Source organism: Amia ocellicauda, chromosome 13, assembly GCF_036373705.1.
Source record: "Amia ocellicauda isolate fAmiCal2 chromosome 13, fAmiCal2.hap1, whole genome shotgun sequence".
Lineage (NCBI taxonomy): Eukaryota > Metazoa > Chordata > Actinopteri > Amiiformes > Amiidae > Amia > Amia ocellicauda.
Genome location: NC_089862.1, coordinates 28,645,890 through 28,668,740, shown reverse-complemented (window position 1 = coordinate 28,668,740; position 22,851 = coordinate 28,645,890). Strand labels below are relative to the sequence as shown.

General features: G+C 40.3%; 2 protein-coding genes across 4 annotated transcripts; one reads left to right on the top strand and one right to left on the bottom strand.

Annotated features, from left to right (window-relative positions):
- Positions 1-204: 204 nt before the first annotated feature.
- On the top strand, positions 205-6,039 carry noa1 (nitric oxide associated 1). The gene is made up of 7 exons (XM_066720462.1): positions 205-1,569; positions 1,696-1,860; positions 2,098-2,309; positions 2,857-2,988; positions 3,306-3,422; positions 3,637-3,754; positions 4,037-6,039. The coding sequence occupies exons 1-7, from the start codon at positions 330-332 to the stop codon at positions 4,270-4,272; spliced, it is 2,220 nt and encodes a 739-aa protein (XP_066576559.1). The 5' UTR covers positions 205-329; the 3' UTR covers positions 4,273-6,039.
- rest (RE1-silencing transcription factor) lies at positions 5,192-19,422 on the bottom strand. 3 transcript variants are annotated; one of them, XM_066720458.1, is made up of 4 exons: positions 19,347-19,422; positions 15,250-16,102; positions 13,886-13,969; positions 5,192-11,408 (listed from the first exon to the last, which is right to left on the bottom strand). In XM_066720458.1, the coding sequence occupies exons 1-4, from the start codon at positions 19,404-19,406 to the stop codon at positions 9,292-9,294; spliced, it is 3,114 nt and encodes a 1,037-aa protein (XP_066576555.1). In that variant the 5' UTR covers positions 19,407-19,422; the 3' UTR covers positions 5,192-9,291. The 3 variants fall into 3 exon arrangements, with proteins under 3 accessions (XP_066576555.1, XP_066576557.1, XP_066576558.1); XM_066720460.1 differs by having other exon boundaries at positions 19,131-19,416; XM_066720461.1 differs by lacking the exon at positions 19,347-19,422 and adding an exon at positions 18,753-19,091.
- Between the last annotated feature and the right edge of the window lie 3,429 nt (positions 19,423-22,851).

Here is a 22,851-nt window from a genome sequence, read left to right as displayed (position 1 = left end):
ACTTCCTATCTTTGTTCGAGCTATACATAGATATAGCATAATTTACTTTTTTCTGTGGGTGTAACATTGTATTTAGTTTTAATTAATAAAAATAAAATATTATTTAAATAATAATTGTAATAATGTTTATTGTATTATTGTTAGAATTTCAAACGCTATGTTTGCCACGCCCCCCGGAAACGTCACTACCGGTGATGTGCTGATTGAAAAAAAAGATGGACGACTCCTAGCAGTTCCACATGTTGTTTATTATTATTATTTTTATTGAAGGTTAAATAACCAACAACACCGTTCAACGGATATCACAAATACTTCGTATAAGGGGAAAAATGCAACGATTATTCCAGCTCACTCTAAAGCAATATTGTAAATGTTATTGCTCTCGAAACCTGACCTGCTTGCAAGTGCAAAGGTTTGGGAATGACATTCATAGACTACGATCGACAGGTATCCCAGGTGTTCCTGGTCTAATTACAACGGGGCAAAGTTTCAAAAGTAAATCTCCAACGTGCATTTCAGACCACGCATTGGTCAGATGCTACAGTGGCGGAGGAGGATCAGAAAGAACCATTCGCGAAAGGGCAAAGGCTTCATACAGATACACGTCTGTTGACCCAGAAAGAGAAGAAGAATTCGTTTTTGTGGACTACACATCAACCCCAGAGGAAACGAGTGACGATCATTTTGAAATCCCGGCCCTTGGAGCATGTCCGCAGAGCACAGAGAAGAAAGCTAAGCATGGGTCGGGTACAGAGGTGTATCACAGAGCCATCGAATTGCAACGACAATATTTGGAAACTGTCATGAACCCAGAATCAGAAATAGAGTTTCACGATGCCGGATTCCCCCCTCATAACGTGAACTCTAAAAAGAAGAAAAAACATAAGATTTACGGCACGCCTGATAAGGGGGTCCCCCTGAGTGACACCCACTGTTCAGGCTGTGGGGCTTTGATGCATTGCACGGAACCCCTTTTGCCTGGGTATGTACCTAGTGAGAAATACAAACGACTAGTCGAAGAAAAGAAGCTCGACACATCGGTTTGCCAGCGGTGCTATTTGATCGTCCATCACCAGAAGGCATTGCATGTTCAGGTTTCCAAAGAGGAATATCGCGGTATCGTAAGTCGTATCCGACAAGAGAAAGCATTGGTTTTGCTGATCGTGGACGTGTTGGATCTGCCCGATTCTATAATCCCAGATCTATTGGAGCTGGTAGGGGAAAATAAAAACATAGTGGTGTTGGGAAATAAGATCGACCTGCTTCCCGCAGACTCTAGCAATTATCTAAAACGTGTCAAGCGACAGCTGCTGGCTTACTGCGTTGAAGCGGGCATCTCATCTGATAGAAACATCACCGACGTCCACCTGATCAGTGCCAAGACCGGGTATGGCATAGAAAACTTGATCTCTAGCCTCCAGAGCTCATGGAAATATAAAGGAGATGTGTATTTGGTGGGGACCACAAACGTGGGAAAATCGACACTCTTTAACACTTTGCTCGAGTCAGACTACTGTAAATCTAAAGCACCAGAAGTCATTCAGAAAGCAACAATCTCTCGATGGCCAGGTAGGGGAGATTTTAGATCTTTTATTTGCAAGTTAAATGCTTTGTGGTTTGTGAAAGCATTTGCAGGTTTACTTTTGAGTGGGGTTAATGAAAGTCTTTCCTTTCTCTCCCTATGTAATCTGTTAGGAACCACACTCAATCTCCTGAAGTTCCCCATCATCAATCCCACTCCCTATCGCATGTTCAGGAGGTCTGAGAGACTGAAGGGTGATGCTTCTCAGTCTGACAAGGACCTGAGCCCCCAGGAGCTGAAGAGATTGCAGCAGCTCCGCAGACAGGGTTATTTAGTTGGTAAGTGCGTGTGGCTCCAGTGATGGTGCAACAGTGGCAGCAGAGTGAATTCTTTCTGAGGCCTCAGTAGCTCAAGGGGAACCTAAGAAACTTGTCAAGCTAAACCCTGAGTGTAACCTTAATTGAACCTGCCCCTAATTCCAAGCCTCCTTCTAATCGTCAATGGAGTCATCTTAAATTCCAGTATTTTCCCCATTTCTCACAGTGTGTGAATATGTGTGTCTTATTTTATTTCAGGGCGAGTTGGAAGAACGTTTCGCTCAGCTGGGCAGAGTTACAGAGATGCTGATGTTGTAGAGTTTGATTACGAAGACCTCAGTTTGGCTGGGGAGGAGGAGGAAGGATCAGGCAGCGTCTTGAAGCCCACCAAACCAGTGGAGTTCACTCACAATGAGCTCAAAGATGCCCACTGGTTGTATGACACCCCAGGCATTGTGAAAGAACAGTGTGTGAGTGTCTCTCTTTAACCAATTAATGTATAGTCAGGAGGGCAGGAAGCTACAGGACTTGTTTGGAATATGTTTGACGTTAATTACTTCAGTCACTTAAAATTGTTGATTGGATCCCTATGGTAGGTTCCATGTATAGTATGACAGTGATTTGAACACCTGTAGTCTACTGATATCCCCACCCATTCCAGAGAGACCTGGATTATGTGTTTTACTGGATCTAGTTATGAATGTCCTGGTGAAGTAACCTGCTTAACCGCTGTGCCACTGCCATTCATTTTTGTATACACTCTTCTATACTGCACATTCACAATAGAATTGGGATTGAGAAGTTAACAAATCCAGTAACAGTACTGTCACAGTGATGCTTAAACCGAGTTAAATCGAGTTACAAATAAGGGAGTTGAAATGCAAGTTTCTCATTTGATAGGGTTGGTGTATTGGACACAGAATGGAAACACCCTTGTTACTGTTCAGGAAAGCTAGTCCTAGCAGAGTGTTATTTGAGGGTTGTGATGCCAGTATTGAATACCACCATGTCTTGCAGGTTCTTAGTTTGCTGACAGATCAGGAGCTAAAGATGGTGGTGCCCACTCATGCCATCACACCCAGGACCTTTGTACTGAAGCCAGGAATGGTGCTGTTTCTGGGTGCTTTGGGACGCATCGATTTTCTTAAGGTGAGAGAGCTAGGATATTTTGTTTTAGTCAAAATGAGTTTTCCTGACACTGTAAGATTAAGATTTACACCCATAAACTTGTACAATGACACTGAACATATCCGTGATAATCAGCAACATATGGAGAGTTGTAAAAAAGTGTACATTGCAGCTTGTTGCATGATTTTGTTAGGACACCAAAAAAAATACATTATAGATTTCATAAGTTGTGCATGTGTGCCAGGAGAGAAACCGCACTAATGGTATCTAATAGTGGAAGTCATGGTTCATGTGAATCTGCCCCAATGCAATGCTTTAAGTTCTTCTTTTTGGTTTAGGGTGAGAAATCGTGTTGGCTCTCAGTTATTTCCTCTAATCTGCTGCCAGTTCACATCACCAGTCTGGAGAGAGCAGATGAAATTTACCAGAAGCATGCTGGGAAAGCACTTCTTGGGGTAAGTGAGTACACTGGGAAAATCACCAGTGTACTGTATTCTCAGAAAAGAGTAAGAATATATGAAAAGTGAAGTTGCATGTGGTAATAAGTTCCAGATTGGAGTAAGAAATCCTGATGCTGTACTTCAAGGGTTGCTTGATATTTCAGTAAGCTGCTAATGGTTGAGACTGTGCTTATGAATCTACTGAATGCTAACATGGCAGTTTGTTTAGGTTCCTATCGGTGATGATGAGCGCATGAAACAGTTCCCACCTCTTGTTCCGCAAGACGTTGAGTTGAGGGGAGTGGGGCCTGAACTGGCAGTGGCTGACATCAAGTTTTCATCTGCAGGTAGGAGATTCGCCCACAGCCTTTTCCACAGTGCACTAAAGCTGAACTGGCTATGCAGAGAAGACAAACCTAGCAGTGCTACAGGGGGGAGTACAACCTGCACTGTCTCACTGTCCTCATTTATTGCTTGTAACATGTTTTGAAAATACCCCTCCCAAACAGAAACACGCATCAATATATAGATCTGAAGTTTTGTAATAAAGTTACTGATAATACAAAACAGTAGTAGCTTTAGGCAAGGGGAAGCTTCGGTATTTCTGACGTGTCCGAGGTCTCTCCCAGGCTGGGTGGCGGTGACGGCTCAGGCCGAGGACCAGCTGCTGCTCCGGGTGCACGTGCCTGCGGGGGCCGGGCTGGGCCTGCGCACACCGCCGCTGCTGCCCCACGTCGTCCTGCTGAAGGGGGAGAGGATCAGGAAATCTCCTGCCTACAAAACCAAAAAGCCCACGGCCATGCTGGACAACAGCCGGTCTACTGCTGGAGCAGGGAGGTTACAGTTCAAGAAGATCAAAAAATAATTTCCCTCCATGCTATAAAGTCTGTTTCTGGATTGATTTTTAGACTGGGATCATCAGCCACTAAGGCATGCTCTTGCTGAGGATCTGTTGCTAATCACAAATACAGCTGACATGTTAATTATCTGTTTACTTAGAAACCAGCTTTTATTTATTTATAGAGAGCTGAGGCCACCAGTAGAGTACGTTTAAGGATCTAAATGAGGCCATCAAGAGATTGGAATTATTTTTACAGATGTGGTCAGTAACATCCTTAAATATGCTACCTAATAAAGGTAATTTCAAAATGTTAACAAGAAAGCATAATTGTTCTATAATTTTACATACTATTTATTCTTGACTTTGTATAATAAACTAAACATTCTTGACATTTTATGTAATTTGTATATGAATCCATGTTAACAGTAGTGTCACATTATTGGTCATCCGAGACCAAGTTTAGGACTAGATGGCAGCACTGGACATTTCTTTATGGAGAATAATCCAGTTCAGTGAAGCAATATGTTGAATAATACATAAATAAATAAAAAACACGGGTGTAATTTACCCTGGCTTACATTACATATTATTTGGCACACAGAAAATGTGTCTATGAGGTAACACTGTGTCAAGAGTATAGGCAGTTGTCTACCCAACATCAGATACTGTGTGCAGGTCCATCTAAATGTATTTTGCATTTGTGCTTATTTTGTGGGTGTAATTTTATATATAGATTATACAGCCTTGCTTATGTGACATGGATTGAGAATTTGTGTACATAATCCTGACACCTAGCACAGAGGCTGTGTTTACTTTTGGTCCATAAACAAGGCCTTTGTCATTTTCTCTATTGTTCTAAGAATGGTTTCCCACACGTCTTTGTGTTCCACTTAAATCCACGGAGACTTGAGAAATGTCCACAAATAACCCTGTGACAACTAGAGCAGCTTTAACTTTTATTGAAAAATTCTACAGTGTTTATCTACAGCATGGCAGCAGTTCAAATACACTGGAAAAGTCAAATGCAGAAAAGCAAATGACTCCGTATCCCTTTCTTTCTTGAATTGCACACAGATTTTAAACCAAATCTTCAATATGAAAAATAATGCAGATCAATTATACGGATATACTATACTCTGATTAGAAACATTTGCAAAATGGTGGATCATCTAGTCCTTCAGGACATTATCACTTACCATGGCTTTCCAAATTCAAACTCAGTCGTACAGTATGAATGATTACTGAAGTTCCTGAAACCAGCTGCATTACCAAAGCATGCAAGTTCAATATTAAAAAGAATTTGAAATAAATGCAATTGGCCATAGCAGAAGAAAATCTGTTGCAATTGCTGGATGGGCAATACAAAACACATTGTAGGTTATCATACTGAAATGCATATTTTATTTTCTGACTTTCAGTCCTGCCAATGGATTTGATAAAGCTCAGATTTCAACACAAGAAAAGTGGATACAGTTTCATTTAGAACAAAGAACAAATGGCAAATTACAGATATATACTTTTGATTACATTAATGATACATACATTGGAAAGAGTCACAGTGCTTTTCTTTCTAACTGCATAAAATGACCTACTCATTATGGGAAAACAAATGTACACAGATAATCATTTCCAATGAGATAAAAACAGTAATATGTGGAGATATCTTAATACACAAATCTAAGAAAAGCTAACCACCCAAGATGAGTGCATTTTCATGTCAGATAGAGCACTTGAAATAAACACTACGTCCCCAGCACACACCAGTTTTAGACGGGGGGGGGGGGGGGGGGGGGTAAGAATGCACAGTAGTTCATACAGTCCTACACATTTTTTGGTATTATTCTGAACAGGCAATATTGCACTGGACTTGCTGAAGAATGTGTAGAGTTTGACTGGATCAACCAATCACTCCTGGCAGTATTACACACTATGATGTATATTCAGGCAAAAAAGGGGAAAACTTGGTTTCAAGTAAAGCTACTATACCACACTGAATGGCAATTAAGTCATTAGTGTGCAAGTCTGGAAAAATGCTTAACATAATCAAATCAATTTACCGCTAGTCTTATAGGCCTCTCTCCTGCATTTGCTTGCAAGTTATTTTATAATGTCCACACAGAAGAAATCCCCTATTATTAATAACGCTTGACTTGTTGCAATTTACAAATACTGGACCCATTTGTAAAAGCTGTCTGACCAGAACTTGGCTTTGCATGAATCATTTCTACAAATACATCAATTACAAAACATGTGCATCCAACCAATTTCCTTTTCAATGAACTTGTATGAATACTTATTACATTCTAAATATGAAAGCTTCTCACCTTTCCCTATTTTAAGGGTCAGCTTCAGAAACACTGAAGAATTACAGAGGGAAATAGAACTGTTCAAAAATGTTAACCATTACATGTAGTTAGATTAAAATTCTTGTCAAGGAATGCTTTCAAAAGTAGTTTTAACAGTGGAGAAGAAAGGCAAAAGTAATGCTTGGCTCTGGGGAAGGAGGAATAAAGACCTTTCTAACTAAAGTATATTCCAAACAAACCTACAAACTGCAATATCTGTCAATTTTTTCTTGTATATAAAAAATAAAAATCCAGTAAACCTACACTACCGAACTGCTGAAAAAAAATGGTACAAAATCCTATACACCAGACTGATTGTCAAAGGCATTGCAGAAAATAGTTCAGATTTGTATGAAATAGTCTATCTGTTCACAACAAAACAAAACAAAACAAAATCTTTGGACTCCATAACACAGAAAATCAACTATTTTATATTTAAAAAAGAAAGTGAATTTGAATTAGAGCACCAACTATTATTGTTTTTTAATTCATTCTTTAGTGTGTTATATTTATATTTTATATTTATATCTGACTCCATTTTTTTTTTTTTTTTTTTAAATAGCGGTATTTAAATTACATTTTAATTTCATAAAAGCGATTTTTTTTTTCTATTGTGAGCACCAGGGAGGTTCAGCAGCTACCGAAGTCCCTGTCAAATGTACCTTATGAGCACCAAAGCCTGCTATGCAAAGTGTGGCTGTATGAGCACAGTTTCTCAGTAGCTTACATCAACTAACCATGGATTAGCTTACTTGGTTGACATCTCACTCTAGCTAAATGCCATGCTTCAAGACTTCAGTTTGATCAAGTCTGTTACAGGGAAGAGAGGTTTAAACTATAACTACAGACTTACCATCTGTGCACTTACAGACATTTCTAACACTGCACAGTCACTGTACCAATTTGCACCAGTCTACTACAGGACTTTTTTTTTTTTTTTTTTCAGCATAATACTAGATCAAACGGATTCAGTCAATTCATCATAAATGAAGAATCTGCTTTGCCAAGGAATCCATAGAAACCCTGAATTTGACTGCAGAAGTCATGATTAAACTTCACTAAAAACTAAAACACAGCTGATTAGATGTCAACACAAGAAGAGCAAGATACATAGAAGATGAAAAATGATTTTATGCATGTATTTACATCAATTACTTTTGAAGTTTTTCACAGGAGAATCTTATGTTTATGACCAAAGTGTAATGTAAATGAATGGCAGATCATATTTAATCTGAATACTCTAGGCAAAAATGATTAATATCTAAAGGCCAGATAGAAGGACAAGAAATATGTGCCCTGGTCACCAATTTCTACTCAGAACATTTCATCTTACAACATAAACCAGACGCCATTGACTTAATATTCAAATGTTACATACAAAACCAAATTTTCAATATTTCGAGATTTTATACGCGTCAGAAGTCTACTGATTACATATGTTCTACTAGGCATTGATACATTTACATGCTTATAAGCTCCAACAGTGACAAACTGAAAACTGGAAAGAACAACACACAAAAGTTTGAACATCTTTTTTTTTTTTTTTACTGCATAGATCTGCAACTGCAGTTGATAATTCATAGGAGGGCAAAACAAAAGATTATATATTTTTTGCAAAGTGCTCGATTTAAGAAAAAGAATAAATGGAAAAAGCAAAATAAGTTTTCATTAACCAACAATCCAATTAGCACTAACTTGCAACATGCATCACAACTAAAAATATATAATGAGATGAAATCTTGAGCAGACTGATTTCAAAATAAGTATATGTTCGTCACTGCTAGGGATTGGTCACCTGAGTCTATACTAGGCTTTCTGTGGAAGCACAAAGGGTATCTTTGGTTCTCTAGTTTTGTGTGTTGTGGTAATTTTTATAAAGCAGTTATTTATTTTTAATTGTTGGATGGACTGATATACTTAAACTTGTGTCACAGACATTTTAATTTCATAATAGTCTTAACTTTGAGGATTGTTTCACATCCCACTAAACATTATGGGTTTCTTTACATATAACAGTTTGAAACGACTTATGTATGGAAAACACCCAACTAGGTTTATTTTATTTTGTGCATTCACATCAGGTGCTCCTTTAAATCTGTGCATCTCATCTGAATCTTCTAGCACTACAGCAGCAATCTCAGTGCAGTCTACTGAAATGCCACAGAAGACAAAGGTGCCAATGGAGAATTGTATCATCTGTATTATATTTCACAAGGGAAATTAATTTGTTTTATATTTATTCATTACAAAAAGTTTTCATTGAAATATTTTTGTTTAGTTTCAAAGGTCATGAAATCCCCTACACTGAAGGAGAAACAGACACTGAAAAGCTCAACAAAATTAATCATTCCTGGTCAGATATCAACAGTGTATAGAAGGAAAATTACAAGACTCCTAGTTTCACAAGTCTATCTTTAAACTGCCAGTCGGTAAAGCTAGCCAGCCTTACATTTACAAACTCAATAAAGCTTTACACTATACATTATGTCAATTAGCATTCAGCTGCTGGTTTGTGACAGTCATTTGTTGCGAAATATTCCTTACCTTATGTAAGGCTAACAACCCTTGAGCATTTCACCGGTCCACCAACTGTCAACACCAAAAGATTACAAAATAAATCAAATGTTGTCTTCAGAAAGAAAAAATGTGGAGTAAAGCAATATAGACCATATAGACAGAATCTGTGTCCCTTGACCGTTCACTGGTCCGCATCCACTGCGCTCTCCAAGTAGTAGACGTTAACCAGATGCCGGTTCAGATGCCTTCTGTACTCCCCTTCCACTGCGAACGTACGGTCACAGAATATGCAGGTGTGACTCTTGGGAGTTGGCCTGGACTCTTCTTCACTGGCTTTTACTGCCGTGCTGGTGGCCTCCGAAGCCGCTCCCACACCGTTTAATCCCGAGTCGTCACTCCCCTCGGAAACACTGTCACTGATGTCACTGCCGTCATGGCTGTGGATGCCTTCGTCTTCTGTGTCCATGTGTTCAGTCTGGGGTTTGTCACTTACTGGGGGCAGTTCTAGAGGGGGCAAATGCTCCGTATCTGCAGTTTCGGTCAGCTCCGGGGCCTCCTCCGCACGGTGTGGCGTTTGCTCGTCGCTGCAGTCGACACTCTCAGCAGTATCCTTTGGTTCATTGGTTTCATTTGTTTCATCTCTTGGTTCTTCCTCAGTCCTGGTTTCCTCTGGAAGCTCGTCTTGCTCTTGGGGGGGATCAGTGGAGGCTATGCCAGTGTCTTTTTCTTCACTGACGTCACTGTGCTGTTCTGCAGCAAGACTCTCTCCTGTGGAGCTCTCCTCTGGCAATGCGTCCATCTTCTCAGAAGCCTGATTCTCCTCCTCAACGATGACCAGCTGTATCTCTGTAACTGGATACTCTTGACTTTGCACAGCATCCTGAACTTCACTAGCATCACTTTTCTCCTCATTTTCAGTTGAGATTTCCTTCGGCAACTCCAGCTTCATATTTTTGGTCTTCGTCTTCTTCTTTAGCTTGACACTAACAGGCCAGTCTGCTTTCTTACTTGATTTGCCCTTACGTTTTGATGCCTTACAGCTCTTCAGCTTTTTGCGTTTGCTTCTGAGAATGTTTCTTTTCTGTGGATTTTTGTCTTTGCTATTCACTTTTCTCTTCTTTTTTTCCACGGAAGAGGAGGGATGCTCAGATATCTGTTGCTCTGTTGGGGGTTCAATTGCGACTGCTTTTCTTTTCACTGCTTTGGTCTTGGCCACTTTCTTCAAGACAACTTTCTTTTCCATGGCCTCTTGGCTTTCCTTCGTCTTCTCTCCATCTGTTTTCTCGGGGGCTTTCCCCACCTTCACAGATTTCTTTGTTGTAGTCTTAAGCGGCTTCTCTGTGTTCTTGTTCACCTTCTCAACAGTCCCGTTTGCCTTTTCTGGGTTGTTTTTTCCTGGGTTTCGGTCTCTTTTTGGCCTGGTCTTTACGGTCTTGTCTGCAGATTTAGCGGCTTCACCTGCTTTCTTGTTTTCCTTCACTTTCTTCTTTTCCAATTTATCAGTGCTGTTCTTCTCTCCCCTTTTAGTGCTAGTTTCAATCTTGTCTATGTTCTTTGTGGTTTTCTCTGAGCTCTTTTCTGCTTTATCAGATATTTCCTCTGCCTTCTCTGTATTTCGTTTTTGTACACTCTCTTTTTCTGTATTCATTTTCTGTGAACCCTCCTCTTTCTCTGTGCACTTCGGGGGTTTCTCCTTGTTCTTATCTGCCTTTTCAGCCTTCTCTTTCTCAGAGGCCTCCTCCCCCTTTTTACTGTTCTTCTCCCTCTGCTCCTTCTCTTTCACTCTTTCAGAGGTGGGCCTGGTAGGTTTGGTGGTCGTAAGATTTAATGCAGCTGTGTTTGTCTGCTTGTCACCGTCAGCATTTTCTTGCTTGTCTGTTTTTTTCTCTTGCCCAGTCTGTTGCACTTCTTGTCCACTCTGGCCAAGCTTCGTCATTGTGTACGGAGTGTTTTCTTCAAGCTGATAGTAAGGAGCTTCAGTTTCGGCCCTCTTGCTCCGCAGCTTCACCCTTGATACATCCATGGTGATCTCAGTGCAGTGCGGGTGCCTGGACTTGATGTGATACTGCAGGTTGCACTTCTTGGAAGCTGCATAGTTGCAGACAGGGCAGAGGAACTGCCTAGGATTAATGTGAAGCTCCACATGCTTCTTGTAGTTGCTGCGGTCGGCAGTTTTGTATTCACAGTGAGGACAACTCAAGGGTTTGGGCCCGTCATGTACCTGCCTGGCGTGACGTGTGACTTCGTGCTGGTTAGCAGCAACATAACAGCAGCTCTCACACTTGAATGGTTTTTCACCTGTTAAGAAAAAAAGAAAAATCAGACTAAAGCAACCAATTTGGTCTACCATTTCTACATAAATAGAATGAAAAATCACCACTGTCAATTCAATGTTTAAAAACATACAAACCAAAAAAACATTAATCACTAGTCAAAACACGCACATCAAGCACAAGCATACATACCAGTACCTGATTGTGTTAATTTGAGAAGGGAATCCCAAACCAACTGCTCCAATGAATGCATTCAATGCAACAAAAAAATGTAGGTTAATAAAGAGAAGGCAAACCAGACACATAACCCAGGCCGTATGGGTTATACACTACAACCATCAACCCAGATTGCTGTAAAATACAAATCTAGACCTATAAACAACTGTTCAGACACTGACAGTCACAATTATATGGTCAGCTGGACAATCATTGAAAAGCCACTAAAAAGGGAAGCCTATACCTAAAGTGGGTTTTGTAAAATTAACATGCATTATAAAAGAAAATCTAACAGCACATGTTTTACTAGTATTGTTACCTCAGTGAGGGAAAAAAGTATTTGATCCCCTGCTGATTTTGTACGTTTGCCCACTGACAAAAAAATGATCAGTCTATAATTTTAATGGTAGGTGTATTTTAACAGTGAGAGACAGAATAACAACAAAAAACGCATTTCAAAAAAGTTATACATTGATTTGCATGTTAATGAGGGAAATAAGTATTTGATCCCCTATCAACCAGCAACATTTCTGGCTCCCAGGTGTCTTTTATACAGGTAACGAGCTGAGATTAGGAGTTCTCTCTTAAAGGGAGTGCTCCTAATCTCAGCTCGTTACCTGTATAAAAGACACCTGTCCACAGAAGCAATCAATCAATCAGATTCCAAACTCTCCACCATGGCCAAGACCAAAGAGCTGTCCAAGGATGTCAGGGACAAGATTGTAGACCTACACAAGGCTGGAATGGGCTACAAGACCATCGCCAAGCAGCTTGGTGAGAAGGTGACAACAGTTGGTGCGATTATTCGCAAATGGAAGAAACACAAAATAACTGTCAGTCTCCCTCGGTCTGGGGCTCCATGCAAGTTCTCACCTCGTGGAGTTTCAATGATCACAAGAACGGTGAGGAATCAGCCCAGAACTACACGGGAGGATCTTGTTAATGATCTCAAGGCAGCTGGGACCATAGTCACCAAGAAAACAATTGGTAACACACTACGCCGTGAAGGACTGAAATCCTGCAGCGCTCGCAAGGTCCCCCTGCTCAAGAAAGCACATGTACAGGCCCGTCTGAAGTTTGCCATCTGAATGATTCAGAGGAGAACTGGGTGAAAGTGTTGTGGTCAGATGAGACCAAAATCGAGCTCTTTGGCATCAACTCAACTCACCGTGTTTGGAGGAGGAGGAATGACCCCAAGAACACCATCCCCACCGTCAAACATGGAGGTGGAAACATTATGCTTTGGGGGTGTTTTTCTGCTAAGGGCTCAGGACAACTGCACCGCATCAAAGGGACGATGGACGGGGCCATGTACTGTCAAATCTTGGGTGAGAACCTCCTTCCCTCAGCCAGGGCATTGAAAATGGGTCGTGGATGGGTATTCCAGCATGACAATGACCCAAAACACACAGCCAAGGCAACAAAGGAGTGGCTCAAGAAGAAGCACATTAAGGTCCTGGAGTGGCCTAGCCAGTCTCCAGACCTTAATCCCATAGAAAATCTGTGGAGGGAGCTGAAGGTTCGAGTTGCCAAACGTCAGCCTCGAAACCTTAATGACTTGGAGAGGATCTGCAAAGAGGAGTGGGACAAAATCCCTCCTGAGATGTGTGCAAACCTGGTGGCCAACTACAAGAAACGTCTGACCTCTGTGATTGCCAACAAGGGTTTTGCCACCAAGTACTAAGTCGAAGGGGTCAAATACTTATTTCCCTCATTAACATGCAAATCAATTTATAACTTTTTGAAATGCGTTTTTCTGGATTTTTTTGTTGTTATTCTGTCTCTCACTGTTAAAATACACCTACCATTAAAATTATAGACTGATCATTTCTTTGTCAGTGGGCAAACGTACAAAATCAGCAGGGGATCAAATACTTTTTTCCCTCACTGTAACACTTCCCTCTCTGGTAGAAGGCTAGTGACAGCTTTCAAGAATTGAATGGAACCATATTAAACTGTAGAGATCTGGAACACACCAGCAGAAAGACTGGATAACAAAGCTGCCGATTCTTTTAAACAGGGGATCAAAAAGCTATTTTTAGGATGGACGGAAAAACAATGATTGCAAGTTCATAATTACTACGTAGGTTTATGTAGTTTAATTTTATTTAAAGGTGAGGGAGGTTCCTTTTCATTATGTGCATTCCCTAGATCGTAAATTAAAGCTATTGGTATGTGATCATCTCTGTGTGCACCAATGTCCCACGATCAGTCCAAACTAGCCCTGCAGTTGTCTCATTAAAAAAAAAGCAAAGGACACCTGACAAATATCCTGCAAGAACTCACCTGAATGAGTTCGCATGTGTCTGGTCAGATGAGTCTTCTGGGAGCTAGAATACTTGCAGTAAGGACAACGAAAGGGTCGTTCTCCTGAAGACAAATAGGGAAAAGAATCACATTTAAAGTATAATGCATATATATATATATATATATATATATATATATATATATATATATACACACACACACATACATACATTATAATACATATATATATAAAAAATGCACATATATAAATCATATATACATATATACATGCATACATATGTACATACATATACAGCTCTGGAAAAAATTAAGAGACTACTGCAATTATTTCTTAAATCAGCATCTCTACATGTATGTATTCCATTCATATTTTTATTCGGAATTTGGGAGAAATGTTGTCAGTAGGTTATAGAATTAAAAAAATGTTAATTTTACCCAAACACATACCTATAAATAGTAAAACCAGAGAAACTGATAATTTTGTAGTGATCTCAATTTTTTCCAGAGCCGTTTAAATAAAGAGTAGAGTAGACTATCTAAACTCCCTGTTTTTATTGGAAGGTTATAGTGTACAGCTTTCACTGAATTGCACTGACTTCAGTGAATGAGAACTCTTACAACAGCTCATCTGTGATGTGTCCCATTTTCCTGCTGGCGTTTTTATGACCTCCATTTCTATGGTTTACAGCCCTTCATTTTGACCCTTGTTTGTTCAAGAACAGTCTTACTCAAGCTGTGCTCTCTTTGCAATTCATTCTAAGGGAAGGTCATTTCTGGCAGACGTCTTAATCATATGCAGGAGTGCGACACTTTGCGTTACTGTGTCAGTCATCCAAGCACACAGAGTGGATTTCTTTCAAAGGCCTCAAGGGATCTTCAATTAATCTGGTCATTTTATGAAGATATCAGTTTTCTGAGAGCAACAAACACAGCAGTACATTTGGTCTTTGTTCAAGAGTGGTAATAAATGCATTCATTTTCAAAATTAGAAAAGGAGGAAGAAATAGTTGCTTCCCTCATGTTGTTGTATGACTCATCTTAATTTCTGACTTCATGAATAAGCAACAAGCCTTATTTTGCACGCACAACATGATCTGCAGTAACCCGAGGTAAAGCAGACCATCATGAACATGCTGGCATTACCCCTCTGTGGTTTTTCTCAAAAATAAATAGCATTGTTTGTTAAGTTTTGTTTTTAACTTTGCATCAATTTTGGTATTTTTCCCTAGAGATCTGGCGACTATCTCAGTTATTACATGTGCTGGGATAGTCTGATACTCAAATTGAATAAAATACCAATTTGAACAATGACTAAGGCTTGGCTTTAAAATAACACCTCATAGCGAGCTAGTGTAGGATGGGTGAGAGATTGGGTACGGTACCTGTGTGGGTGCGTATGTGCTGCACGTAATTGTTCTTGCGGTCAGAGAAGTAACAGCACTGGGAGCAGGTGTAGAGCTTGCTGGGGAAGTGGTTCCTCAGGTGCTTTTTCCAGTGGTACTGGCTGACAGTGGTGTAGGTGCAGATAGTGCACTTGTACACACGCTGGCTGTCCCCCTCCTTGTTGTGGTGCTTGAGGTGTGCCATGTAATGATCATAGCGGTTGGTGTTGTAGCCACACCTCTCGCAGCGGATCACACCCTTGTTGTAAACCACTCCCTCTGTATTCTCCGCCGCCTCCTTCAGCTGCTCCTCATTCTCGGCCCTCCCGACCACGATCAGCTTCTTGGCACTGTGGACGCGAATGTGATGCACAAACTCCTCTTCGCACTCCGCCTGGTACTGGCATGGCTTGCAGTGAAAAGGCTTCTTCTTTTTGGCCACTTCATGGCAGTGGTGGCCCCGTTTCCTCTTGGAGCTGGTGGGCGAGTGGCAGAATGCGGGCTCACTCTGCAGCCCTTCCTCGTCAGACACGATTTCACCCGATGTCTCTGCATAGAAGCCCACAGGCATGTCCCCTTCGTTATCGTAATCATACCTGACAATGTCTTCCTCCTCGCTGTCCGAGAAAGTGCTGCCCACAGTTTTGAGCTCAACCATCTGTTTTTCTTCCACCATGTATTCACAGTTATTGACTTCCGAGGTCAGGGCTACATTAGCCAACATGACCAGCTGAGGGGCGGCCATTTCAGTCCTGGAGAGCTCGGTCAGCCCTTGTACTTCTCCACTCAGGGGGATTCCCACTGGAGAGGAGAACACTCCTACTGGGTGCACAGTCTGAGCTGCCATGCTGTCCTGAAGATGGATGGAAAAATAAGTTTTGTTGTTTATTTTACTTACATTAATGTTGTATACAGGAATTATATTTTCAATAAATTTTGATGTTGTCCCTTTTCTCCCGACAACCAAGCAGAGAAAACTCCTCTACCAAAACACTAACTTCGTAAGATTTCCAAATTTCTTCCACTCCCATGGTATTTTACCAATTCTTACAGCAGGACTGTTGGATAACAACTTGCTACCAGTTATAAAGGTAGGGTAGGGAAAAGGGGGACAGAAAAGTATTAGGGGGCTATTTGTCAATGTCAATTTGTTTACATAGCAAACCTGAAACTAATCAGATTTCAAAATCAAGATTAAGTGCATTTTTTATTTTGTTAGTTTTGTTTAGTCTAGTCTAGTGTAAGAAGTCTTTCAATTGTAGTTCATCTGCACTTGAATGAACTCAGCATAATTACATTTTAAATTAAGCAATATTTAAACTAATTAAATAACTTAATCAGCTGAGAAAAATACAGATCAGACAGTGCTGCCTTTTTTTAATGTCAAATTCAATACTATTCAGTAAACATTTCCCTCGCTTAACCTATTCATGGGAAGCAACTTTCAACAGACAACTGTACACCACTCAGCTATTGAGGCCATGGCTTTTCAATGGTCACATGTAAAGGCCTGGCCCTAGGACCTGTCACCAGCAAGCTTCATGCTAAAAGGCAATGGTTGGCCTAAGCAAACAGAGCCTCACAATCTCAATGATGTAAGGGCCGACTCTAGAAGAGTTAAGCACGGTCAATAATGACAGTCATGTGACTACCCAGTGTTCAATAGCCAAGGTAAGCCCAGTCACTGAAGCAGAAAAAGTGCTCAACACTCAGAATCAGTTTTAGTGTGGCTAAAACATTAACCAAGTCAATATTTTTGGCTTGCAAGAAGAAACATCTGTTTATATGGAGAGTTCTAAATTTGTTTTTAAATGTGCTTTCTGTATAGGGCATTCATCCACAAAAAAGAAGAACCATCTCACCCTCCATAGAAAATATGCAATTTTTCCTGATTGTTTTTAAGCAGTATATGGATTTTAAAGGCTTTTTAAATGTATCATCAAAACTTAAATTAAAACAAAGATGCTTTACTATATGTGACCTGCAATTCGCTTATACTAGAAGGATAATGTTGTGTACATGAAGGGGGCCTATCGAGCCTCTCAAAGCTAAGCCTCGCCACACAGAGACTAACCACTAGGTATGCGAGTTTTCATTGCTTCTTCTTGGGCAATGTTGGTGCGATGCCACAAAAGTAAAGATAATGACTTTGTAACGTTTTACAGCAAACACAAAATTCCAACAGAAAAAAATCTGAGTGAAACAGCAAGTAAGGCTAAACGGATGAGGTCAGTTGAATGAGACTGAAAATAAGTGCGGTATTGGTCAACATGAAGACCTCATTCACATGTGGAACTGAGGAAGACTCTGCAAGTAAAATGGAACAAATACAGTGCCAGCATGGGCGAACTCATAAGATACATAGTCCTTGAGTAATTATAACACTGTCAATGGCTTGTGTTGCAATTAGCAGTATGATATGAAACTATAAAAAAGTTGGCAGCAGCCCACAGACCTTCAGGGTCCATCTATAAAATCCATTTGGATCAGATTTGGAGTGAATCTTGACAATGAAAATGGAAATTAACCAATCATAGCCATAAATTCTCAAATCTAGTGCAGCCATGATTCAATTACATTTTAAATGGTATTTAATCTAAATAACTACCCTACCTTTAATATATTTGTTTCCATGTTTAAAGCTGAAATAACTCTCCACCTTCACTGCTGTTGGGTTTCCAGGCCATTCTTGTATTCGGCATACCTGCCCCAACTAAAACAGTGAGGAAATCACTCACTCCATTTGGATTTGGTGTATTAATAGATGAACCATTAGTTTAGATAAATCCTTGATTAATCACTTCATTCAATTATATTTTTTATTTTCTTTCTCCCCCCCCCCCCAAACTGCACGTCTTGTCAACCAGCAGTTTTTATAGAAGACTTTAATTGTATAAGCAGACTTGGAAATAGTTGGTATTTAGTCAAAGAAAAAATGTATGCATCAATGAAACACTTTCAAGAAAATATACCTCAAGACCACCTATCATGGACAAATAAAGTTAAAAAGAAAATACTCAGTTGATTCAACAATGTTATACATTAACAACAAAGTCTTCACTTCCAACTATAAAAAAAAGAAAGAAAAAAAAAAAAACTTAGGCCTTGGCGTTTGCATGCTTAGAAATTTGCGTTCGGCCATTTTATGACATCCCAACAGCAACACCACTGCAGGCTCCGTGTTGGATCTTGAAAAACAACGTGCAGCCCAACAACGACGCAGCAACGCCTGTTACACAATACAATGTTTAAAACAACAACACAAAACGGGTTTTAATACTCTGGCTATTTCTGAAAGCACACGCATTTGGACGTCTTCGTGTAAAAAGCGTGTCAGTCTTCGTCAAAAGTATGCAACTCGCTCTCCAACTTCGTAAAACAACTGCCTTCAAACCACAGAATCTGTGTAGCGCCCTCCGATATCGAAATAAAAGCATTTCAGTCAACCTGGCCAAGTGAAGTGAACACTTCAACCACACCAAAACACAAGGTCAAACTCTTACCTTCTCTTTTAAAATAAAAATAAAACTATTAAAAGTAACCGACAAAGTATAGCAAAGACGCAAGAAAGCTTACAGCATCGAAGCAATGTCCATGTGCAAAAGAAAGAAAAGAAAGCAAGCTCGAGCAAAGCCTGCATTTTAAACCAAACGAGAAACAATTCGTGACGAGCAAATCGCTGTCCAACTAAACTCAAGCCCAGGCCTCTCACTTCTCATAAACTTAGCAAAGTAAACATCCCCTTTCCGGAAATACACAAGACACCCGTTTTCAACATTGTCCAACTCCATAAAACAAAGAAAGCAAAATGCCCCTCCTGAATGGGGGGTAAATGCACATCAAAGCCGGAGTCCCAACTCCTTTGCACATTAACTCTGTACCTCAACTTTCCTGCGGAGTGTGTTAGCCGTGGTCCTGATCTCCGTGCTGAAACCCGAGCTCCGCTGCTCTGAATCAGCCCTGGACAGCGCCTCTCCCTTTTCCGCCAGCGAAACCCCCCTCCATTTTCTTTCAAACAGTTTGCAAAGTTTTCAGCTCGGAGATTGTCGCTCAAACACGGCCCGATGTAAGGCCCCCCGGCCCCGGTTTAACCCTACCGTCGCTCCGCGGTGTTCGTGCTGCGGGCGAGTCGGGTCCACGAGCCGCGAGTCCCGCATTCCAGCACAGCGCCGCGCGCGGGGGAGGCTGCTGACGTCAGCGCGCGCGCTCGCGGTCCTGCCCGGGGCCGGCTCTGTGATCAACTTTATTTTGTTCACAAATGTGTCTTTACTACTCATGTGGGTCCGTGTACGCTATGAGCAGGAGGTACGGAGCATGCAAGTGCATATAACACCGTCTGTGTGTTTAGGCGTGCGTGCAGCTCCAAGGTGTATTGTTACAGCGTTTGCGATTATTATTGCTCCCAAAGTAGTGTCATAAAAGTGCCTTTGAGACTTCTAATGCTTTTTTTTCCCCTCTTTGGGTATATTCTGATATGTGTGTGCCCTGTGGTTAACCACTTTCTTTCCGACTCTTTCTGAGACAATCTTATGCACCCCTCCCCCCGACAGATAAATGCATACATATGGAAACCGAGTCACGGACATTGTTTCATTTTAGTGTTTGTCGTGTGAGCAAATGACACTTTTATGGAGCTTGCAGACAGTCGTAAGCCGTCGTTTAACATGCAAGCCATTGTTGTGAAATTGATTCGAAACAAACGCAGACCTTGGTAACTAACACAAACATATGGGTTAACAAGTGGTATTTAGCCCTCAAGATAATTTGAGATATATGGAAGAAATCCTGGGTAGGTGTAGTCAAAGACTTTTCACTGAGATGCGTCCCTTTTCAAGTGATCTTTGCAAAATGCCATGCTCCAAAGTAAACCCTGGTGAGCAAGAATCCCCAGTATATCAGAGTCCTGGTTTTGCTTCTCCTGTTGGGTGTGTTCTGCTTAACAAGTGGATTTGATGAACAGTTGTTTTCTGCTTCTGCTTCTGTTGTCAGACTCATAATTGGCCTAGCTCACAAAGGCTGAAAGCCCTACAAGTACGCAACAGCCTTATTTGAAGATATTTACAACTTTCATGTGAAACAATGTTATATGGTGATTAAGTCGCCCTGGATAAGGGCGTCTGCCAAGAAATACAAATAATAATAATAATAATAATAATAATAACTAATATTGACATTTACCTTATTCACAGTTTGTTGAACACTCATCAGCCTAGAGAAAACTGTACAGATTCCCATTTAATTCGTTAATTAGTTAAGACAGGATCAGTGTAAACTTCTGCTACCATACTGAATGTTTCACTGTCAGTTGTGATGGAAAAGAAATTGAAAAGATCTAAAGGTATGAACCATTTAATACATTTAAAGAGAACATAGAAGACTGCTTGGGGCTGTGTCTAATTAGCTTCTATATAGGCCTATTGTTTATACAAATTATATATATCAAATATCAAGCAGGCAACTTTAAGGGAGATAGATCAAATGTGCTGTCAGTACACTGCTTGTTAGAGTATACTATACAGCTCTGGAAAAAATTAAGAGACCACTTAACATTGATTTCTGAACTTGGAGTGGTCTATTAATTTTTTCCAGAGCTGTATACATTTTATTATATGCATATATGTATTTGAGTATGTGTATTTGTAATGCACTTCTCATCGGCACAGACTGAACAAAAGAAGATGGGAATGCAGGCCAACTACTCTGTAAAGGCTAGTGTTTTCATATCCAAAAGAATTTGCCACTACTGGGCCCACATCCAGCGCCTGGATGGTTTGGTTTGTTTGGATTCTTTCACCTATGCTTAAAATCACTGTGTTTCGCCCACCCTGGCAGCTTGATCCATCTACAATTAAGGGCCTGATTTTAAGTTGGAAAGGGTATATTTATATTTATGTATATTTATTAGTGTCACTGTAACATACATACAGCTCATCTTCTCATGCAAAATGGCTGCAAATAAACCCTAGAAATTATTCTGAATAACTGAAAAATGTAATAAACTGAATTCAAACTGCTGGTTTTACTCATGAGTGAATCATTTACCAAGTTTAGAATATCAGGGCATAAGTCATGTCTAGTAACCTATGTTAAACCAGCGTTCGTAATTGAGTCACAAGCACAATTATTTGAATAGGTTTCCCATTCTCTGCAACTCTGCATTTACATAAATATAAAGCACAGTTCTCCCAATGGTGGTGTTATTTTGTAGCACATTTTCTGCTCATTCAAACATAAAACAAATTGTGAATGTACGATATATCACACTACAGTGTATTTGATCAAGGATTAACAACCCTGACCATATGTTGCAGAAAGTAGATACAGGAAAAAAAAAAAACTTCAGCAACTGATGAGGGACCAGTCCTGTGGCTTGCCTAGCAAAGATTTACAATTGAACTAGATCAAGCAAAACAGAATTGTCTTTGGATGAATAATCCACAAGGTGGTGATACTGTTCAGTACATCACTGCATGCTGAGTGTTGTTAACATACCTTCAATTTACTTTCCTACACGAAATCCAATAAAGACAACATGCACACTTAAATACATGTAGCCCCAAGCAAGGCACAGCATCTAGGCTAAAGCCACATTCACTTAAATTAAATACAGCATCTGAACAAGACAAATGTGACCTCATTGGGGTCATCCAGGATTTTTTGGAAGATGCAGAATTCATATATTTGCCAAATGTATGAGGATTACAGGCATCACTAATTTAAACAGTTCTAGAAATCCCTATGTTAGCAGTTAGAAAGTCTCCCATTGCCTCATGTGAGAGAGGCCAGCACTCCATAAGCCTTTGGAGGAATTTCTGAGAGTATTTTTGTGCATTCTGCCCCCTTTTCATTCACTACTGGTTTCTTTACTTCGCCTTCAGCTCATGTGTAACAGACCAGACACATTGCAAGACTTCCAGCGTTGCCTTTGAGAACTGATGTCATCTGGTGTTAAATAGTAGCGTCGATCAGCCACATCATGTTTCCCATGCATTTCTGCCCATTCAGTAGCCTTCAGGGCAATCTCAGTGTTTGTCATATTTCATGAAAACCATATTTCCAAAAGGATCAAGGGGATCAATAGTGTTTACTTTATTTTCATTTATATCTTCAAGGTTGTGAACATGATGTTCCAACTTTTCAGGTATCACAAGGGCTTGACTGGATCCCACTGAGAGGACTTGAAAGGATATGTATGATGTATGTATAAGAGCCTCTTGGTTTTCTTTGCTGCTCACAATGATAATATGTCATACCTCCTCTTTTCTTGAAATTAAAAAAATGACCCTTGCCATCTTCCAACAAACTTTGAAGTTTCTGTTCAATTAATTTTGGAAGCTCATCCAGGGAGCTTGCAACTGTACGACAGACACCCACCCTTCTTCTCAGATCTCAGTGACTTTGCAAAAGATTTCACCAGTATCTCATCCATTTTGAAAGCCTAAAAAAAAAAAGAGAGAGAGAAACAGATCGTCACAGACAAGACATGACGATGTGACAATATCCCTGTCAGGAGAACGCATAATACTACAACGATAAATAGTTACAGATATAGATGTGTGTGTATCTACACACACTACACGACACACACACACATACACATCT